At 32.2% G+C, this 7,230-nt stretch overlaps 1 protein-coding gene across 1 annotated transcript; it reads left to right on the top strand.

Moving 5' to 3' along the window:
• The first annotated feature begins 2,417 nt into the window (after positions 1 to 2,417).
• Positions 2,418 to 7,005, top strand: LOC107011644 (probable methyltransferase PMT15). The gene is made up of 6 exons (XM_015211231.2): positions 2,418 to 3,361; positions 4,902 to 5,112; positions 5,203 to 5,500; positions 5,808 to 6,200; positions 6,284 to 6,361; positions 6,444 to 7,005. The coding sequence occupies exons 1-6, from the start codon at positions 2,663 to 2,665 to the stop codon at positions 6,673 to 6,675; spliced, it is 1,911 nt and encodes a 636-aa protein (XP_015066717.1). The 5' UTR covers positions 2,418 to 2,662; the 3' UTR covers positions 6,676 to 7,005.
• Positions 7,006 to 7,230: the final 225 nt, after the last annotated feature.

Here is a 7,230-nt window from a genome sequence, read left to right as displayed (position 1 = left end):
AAAATACAATAAAACAATGAAATACAAAAATACATACGGACTAAAACAACAACAAAATTCAATATACACTTCCAAATCTATGAATACAAAAAACATCAAAACTATGAAATATACACAATCAAACTCATATAATGTCTTAANGAAATATACACAATCAAACTCATATAATATGTTACATTGACATAACTAACACAAAAAAAAAAAAGAACACAAAATACAATAAATATATGAAATACAAAAATAAATACTAACTATAACATAATAAAAATTCCATATACACTTCCAAACGCATTGTAACATGAATTTTTTTTAATCTTAAAATTTACTAAACAAATTAAACTAAACATGCAAGACACAGAACATGCAAAAAAAACCTCTTCTCCAACAAATTGGTCTTCTTCAACTTCATGGTTATGAATTTGTGTGGGATTTTGCACATCGACGGATTCAAGCATTTTTCCCCGTCGTATATCCTCCTTAGATTTAGAAGCGGAACCTACATTGTTGTTTAATTCTTGACTGAAAAAAAATTAAATGATGGAAAATCGGAAGAACTTTGATTATTTTGTCCAATACCTCTAGTAACTCTCTTGAAAACGTCCATTGAAGAGAGAATTATGTAGTCTCAAACCCTAAAAAATGTTTTAAGAACAACAAAAAAACAAAAGAAATTAAAAAAAATACTAAAATCAGTAAGTAAATAAATAAGGAATCTGAAAAATATAATACCCAAATCAATGTTAATCTTCAAATCAAATCTTGCAACGAAATTAAATGAGAATAATAGAAAATATTAATACATTGAAAATCGAAAATCTGTGGAATTGATTTGGAAGAATGTTAGAGAGAAATTGAAAAGAAGAGTAAGAAAAGCGAGAAAAATCTGGGGATTTGATTAGGAAGAAAGTAAGAGAGAGAAATTGATAAGCTTAAGAAAAGAGAGAGAAAAATTAAAATGACATTAATATTTATCCCATTACATAAATATAGGAAAATGTGTAATCTATGAGAGATAAAAAAAGTATAAATAATGAGAGAGAAAATATTAATAATATCAGAATAATTATTTATTTTTAAAATAATGACATTTTTGACATGTTTACTAATATTATTAAAATATTGATATTATCACTAAATAAGTTGATTTTTTTGACTAATTAGCTAAATTTTCCTAAAAAAAATAAGTCAAAAGTCTCTAACTTATGACTTTTGGGCTTTTGACTTATAAGTCATAAATCAAAATGGCAATTCAAACAAACCTTTAGCTTGGATTCTTTTACTTTTGATTAAATTTATTTCGTAAAAACATAATAAATATTTATATTAAGGTCTTAAATGTGAGCAGTGAAAGACTTATTTCTTAGCTAAAGGGGATGCACCACTCCTGACCTGATCTTTTTCTATTGCAATGAAATTTAAATATAAGACCGCTACTTACTATCTAATGTGAAACTTCCTAACACAAATTTAAATCTATCGACGCATTGGGCGAAAAAAAAACGTGTAACAGGTTCCTTGCGTATGAGAGCAAAAGCAAAAACAAACATGAGAATAATAAAATTTGTATTTTAAACTCATGTTGAAGTATATATCTGGCGAAAAAAGAAAAGCATAAAACTTTTTAATAGGGTCACATAAATATATTTGTAATATTCGTTCTTTAGTGATTTGATACATAATTTAAATATCTCCTTCTGCTCGAATTCTATTACATCAAATTAATTCTTCTTTTGTCCATTTGTTTTTGTTTTAATTTCTCATACGGATATTCGTATAATTTTAAGTACACTACAAATAAAGGGTGTGTTTAGTATCACCGAATAAATATTTTCCTGGGACCATGATTATCTCCGGATTAAGCGCGTTATATATTAACTTTGACATTTTTATGATAGAATTTAAGTTAATCGAGTTAATAATGTGATAAATCTTTTTATTGTCATTTATGAAAATAAAATTCAATGTGAAGCTATTGAAAAATAATAAATACTCCTTTCAGTATTTTACCTTAAATATTAAATACTTATTTTCTAAATTATTTTATAAAAAAAAATAATATAAGATAATCTAATAAATTATTTATATTATTAATTATTTTTTAATAAATATGTCAAGTCAAAGTAACCAGTTAATAAAGTAAACAATATTTATATTGTTAGATCACTTATAAAATGAAGCAAATAGTAACAGATCAAATTACATTACATTTTACACGTTTACAGTAAATAAGGATAATATTTTTAATATAACTTAAAACTCTTTTATTTTTTTAATAAATAGAATTGAGAAGTATGGAAAAAAGTAATTAATAAATGGGAAAAAAAGATCCAAAAGTCCAAATTGTTACCGAAAATAAAAAATAAAAATAAATTCTTACATTTGGACACACACTCATCCATAAATATACTTCTCCTTCCTTGTGGCCTTTTCGTCTTCTTCAGTTCCCTCTTCTCTTCAATCAATTTTACTCACGAGGGAGCGTCGGCGCGTAAGCGCGTCAGCCAATTCCCCCCACCCCATCACCTTGCCCAATAAATTTCATTCATCACATAAAAACAGAGAGCTAATTTCAAAGTTCATCAACTTAATTTTTCTTGCTCTGTTTTTCGATTTTGAGTTTTGTTTGCTCCGTTTTTTTTTTTTAAAAAAAAATTGTGTGTAAATGGCGATATTAGCCAATTTGACACACTCCATTACATCAATTATCAAGAAATCTAATCTTTACTACGTGGCTGCAACAATTGTTCTCTGTTGCACTTTCTATGTAATCGGATTTTGGCCGCAAGGTGGTGATGTAACCAGCCGTCAATTATCTTCAACAGCCACCATTTTACCCACCCTCCCATGCAACCCATCAATCAAAAACACAAATCCCAATTCCCGTTCATCGATTCCCATCGACTTCACCGCCCACCACACCGCTGATGAACTTGTACCACTCTCATCATCGGCGCGTGTAAACCACTACCCATCGTGTAACCTTGAATTGTCCGAGTACACCCCGTGTGAAGACTCGAAGAGATCATTGAAATTCGATAGGAACATGCTTGCTTACAGAGAAAGGCATTGTCCAGAAAAGAATGAGTTGTTGAAGTGCAGAATTCCGGCGCCGTTTGGGTATAAACCGCCGTTCCGATGGCCACAAAGTCGTGACTCGGTTTGGTATGCGAATGTTCCTCATAAACATCTTACGGTTGAGAAAGCCGGACAGAATTGGGTCCGGTTTAAGGGTGACCGGTTTACCTTCCCCGGCGGCGGCACCATGTTTCCACGTGGCGCTGATGCTTATATTGATGATATCGGAAAATTGATCAAGCTTAAAGATGGTTCCATTAGAACCGCCATTGATACCGGTTGCGGAGTAAGTTTTTATTTTTATTACATTTCTGAATTCATTTGGAATTTTCCCAGTTTTTATGTTGACTTATTTTCATTTGCTTAGAAAAAAACAAAATAATCTTCAAAAAAATATTTAATTTTTTTTACAATATAATTCTTGCAAATGAAATAGTTTTTTGGTTCATATGATTCATCATGGATTAATAAGTTAATCGTAATAATGTCTTAATACTTTTTGTCAATCAAATACAAAAATGACTTACGTTTAGTCATTTCTTATGGAAATTTACATTCTATTTTTAAAATGTATTGCATATATTGGGTTTCATGGTATAGTCCCATTTTCTTTTGAAGCTTTGACTTTTCAAGAAAAGAATTAGGTAAGTTGATGGCAATGCACATGGGTTTTCAAACGTATTGGTTTAGAAGTTGTCAAAAACTACATACTTCCATTTTAAAAGAGAAATATAATGAATTACATAAATTTGACTTTGTTATTTTTTCCAATTAAACCTTTAGTGGACACTTCTAATATATATATATATCTCTATATATATATATTATATAATAGAAGTCCAAGATAGTCTTCCTAGTCTTGGTGGACATAATTATCTGGTACATGTTGCAGGTGGGAACTGACATGTATTTCGTAGAATTAGTTGAGTGGTCTTGAAACCACGATTATTTTTTATAAAAAAAAAGAGGTCCTAGATAGTTGGTTGAAGGTGGGGTTGGTAGTGGTTGAACAAGATGATGGCTAAAAATATATTAAGTGTGGGATTTTCATTCCTAGAGTTGAAATTATTGGTCTTACTGTAAAAAGGTTGGTAGTAATTTGGTTTACTTGATTTGAAAAGAGAAAAAAGTGCTAAGTAGTTCGTTTTTAGTAAACTTAGTGGAATCCACAGTTGATTGAAACCCAAAATGTATGTTTCCTTCAATTGTACTTAAAGAATATGTTATATTGATTTGCCAAAATAGAAAAAGCACAAATTAATCACTTGTAGATTAACTTGCTATGAGAGAAAAAGTTATTATGGCTTTCACATTTGTAGTGTAATCCTATTATGAATTTGACATTTGATGCAACTATGGAACTTATTTGTTGTTTAGGATAATGCTGTTTAAATTTTATTTATTTTTGCCATTTGTTTTAGTTTTTCCGATATAAGCATTCTTTGGACCAATCCTTAATTGCAATTTTATTGAAATTAACAAGATAGTAGGTAGCTAATTATAGAAGTTGCATTGTGCTTATTTTATTAAAAGTGGTCCACAAATAACTTATTCTTGACTAGGCTGGTTGAACTGAATACTCAAATGATCCAAATTTTTAGCAAAAGCTTTTACAAACATTACAACCTGTGGAAAGTCCATGCTCATAAAATTTGAACATTTATTTAATGGGGAGTATGTATCCATATACCAGGGGTGGAGCTAGGGGCACCAGGGGTTTTGTGAAAATATTAAATTGTATATACAATATCAGAATTGAATCCTTAAGTTTATCCGTTTGTTTTCCTTAACCATATGAGCTCTAATTTTACCTTACGCAACTTCAGGTTGCTAGTTGGGGGGCTTACTTGCTTCCCAGAGACATCCTTCCAATTTCCTTTGCACCTAAAGATACACATGAAGCTCAAGTTCAATTTGCCCTCGAGCGAGGAGTTCCAGCATTGATTGGCATATTAGCTACTAATCGGCTACCTTATCCTGCAAGGGCATTTGACATGGCACATTGTTCTCGCTGTCTCATCCCTTGGGGAAAATATGGTATAATTAATACCTTTGCCTTTTCTACTCCTTCTTCACGAAGGAAGATCAATCTTTTTAATTAGTTTTTATTCATTTGATGTGGTGTAGATGGTCTATATTTAATTGAGGTTGATCGAATTTTACGTCCTGGTGGATACTGGATTCTCTCGGGACCACCCGTTAACTGGCAAGATCATTGGAGGGGCTGGAACAGAACAGCTGACGATTTGAAAGCAGAGCAAGATCAAATTGAAAATGTTGCAAGAAGCCTATGCTGGAAAAAAGTAACTCAGAGAGGTGATCTAGCAATTTGGCAGAAGCCTACTAATCATGTGCATTGCAAAATTAACCGAAAGGTCTTCAGGAAGCCACCTTTTTGCCAGGAACAAGATCCCGACAAAGCATGGTAATGTTCTACTACTCGAATGATTATAATTCGACCAATGTTACTTCAGGAGACTTGTTGTTTCCTCTGTCCACTTTCTTGCTGCACAGGACGCGTTCTTCTTTCATACATGAATTTCTTGAACAAATTTCTAAAAGAGACGTTTAGATGCATATGTCTTTCGTAGTACCACACACAAGTCTAGAAAGTTACCATACCTGATAAAAAAGTATTGTTCAACTTAATGAAATCAAAACTATGCCCCACAAATTAAGAAAAATAAGTTAGTATTCTGTAAATGTTTTTATCCAAGTCTTTAATCTTCCAGGTACACCAAGATAGATGCTTGTTTGAGTCCACTTCCTGAAGTGTCCAGTGTTAAAGATGTCGCTGGAGGGCCACTGGAGAATTGGCCGGAAAGATTAACCGCGGTCCCTCCTAGGATTGCTAGTTCTAGTATAGAGGGAGTTACTGCAGAGGGCTTCTCTGAAGATACAGAATTGTGGAAGAAGAGAGTCGCCCACTACAAGGCATTGGACAGTCAATTAGCTGAACGTGGAAGGTACCGTAACATACTTGACATGAATGCTTGGCTGGGAGGATTTGCAGCTGCACTTGTTGATGATCCAGTTTGGGTCATGAACATCGTCCCCGCTGAAGCTGAAGTCAATACTCTTGGTGTTATCTTCGAACGTGGTTTAATTGGAACATACCAAAGCTGGTAAAGCCTACTGCTCCTATATAAATTTCATTTTTGCTGTTGCTTTCCTAATTGTGACTGATGAATGCTCTCTTTTCGTTTAGGTGTGAGGCAATGTCAACGTATCCACGAACTTACGACTTCATACATGCTGATTCGGTATTCACCCTATACCAGGACAGGTAATTACCGTTTGGAAGGTTCACATTTCTGGAGGAACGTTTCTTGAATGTTGACTCGTTGATTCACGTTTATGTATTGCAGATGTGAAATGGAAGATATATTATTGGAAATGGATAGAGTATTAAGGCCACAAGGCAGTGTAATATTCCGAGACGATGTGGATGTATTGGTAAACGTGAAGAGCATATTAGACGGACTACAATGGGAAAGCAGGATGGTTGATCACGAAGGCGGTCCTCATGTTAGAGAAAAGCTTCTAATTGCTACTAAACTGTATTGGACAGCACCAGCACCTGTTCAAGATAAACAATGAGTATTCTATACTAGTTTTACAATGTGGTCAAGGCCAATTCTTTACTTACTTCTGTTGATAAGTTTTTGTTTGTTCTATATTTGGTTATGATTTTTCATTAACCTCTCTATCTTTTGGACTCAAAATAAACAAGTGGATATTGAGGTTTTCCCTGAGATTTTTACTCTTACATGCTGTGAAATGCAAAATTTGGCATAGAAACCAGATTTTAGATGATATTAGTGTTAAAATGACTACAGATTGTTTTCTCCTACAGTAAATCAATTGGAATCTAATCATAGTATTGTACAATTTGAATTTACCACATTTTAGTGGATGAACTATTGTCTATCTTTTTTCTGTGTGTTCTGTCGTTGATATGTTTGGAACAAAATTAAGTTATTATTTCTATTTAGCTAATTGTATTGTTAGTCTATCTTTTTTCTGTTTATCGTGATATGTTTGAAACAAAGTTAAGTTGATATTTGTGTTTAGCTAATAGTATTGTTAGTCAATAACTATTAGTTTTTTCTTATTAATATCTCTATTTGGTTTGAGTTGTATATATCACGTAAA

This window comes from Solanum pennellii, chromosome 1 (genome assembly GCF_001406875.1).
Source record: "Solanum pennellii chromosome 1, SPENNV200".
In the NCBI taxonomy this organism is placed as follows: Eukaryota; Viridiplantae; Streptophyta; class Magnoliopsida; order Solanales; family Solanaceae; genus Solanum; species Solanum pennellii.
This window is presented reverse-complemented; position numbering and strand designations above follow the sequence as displayed.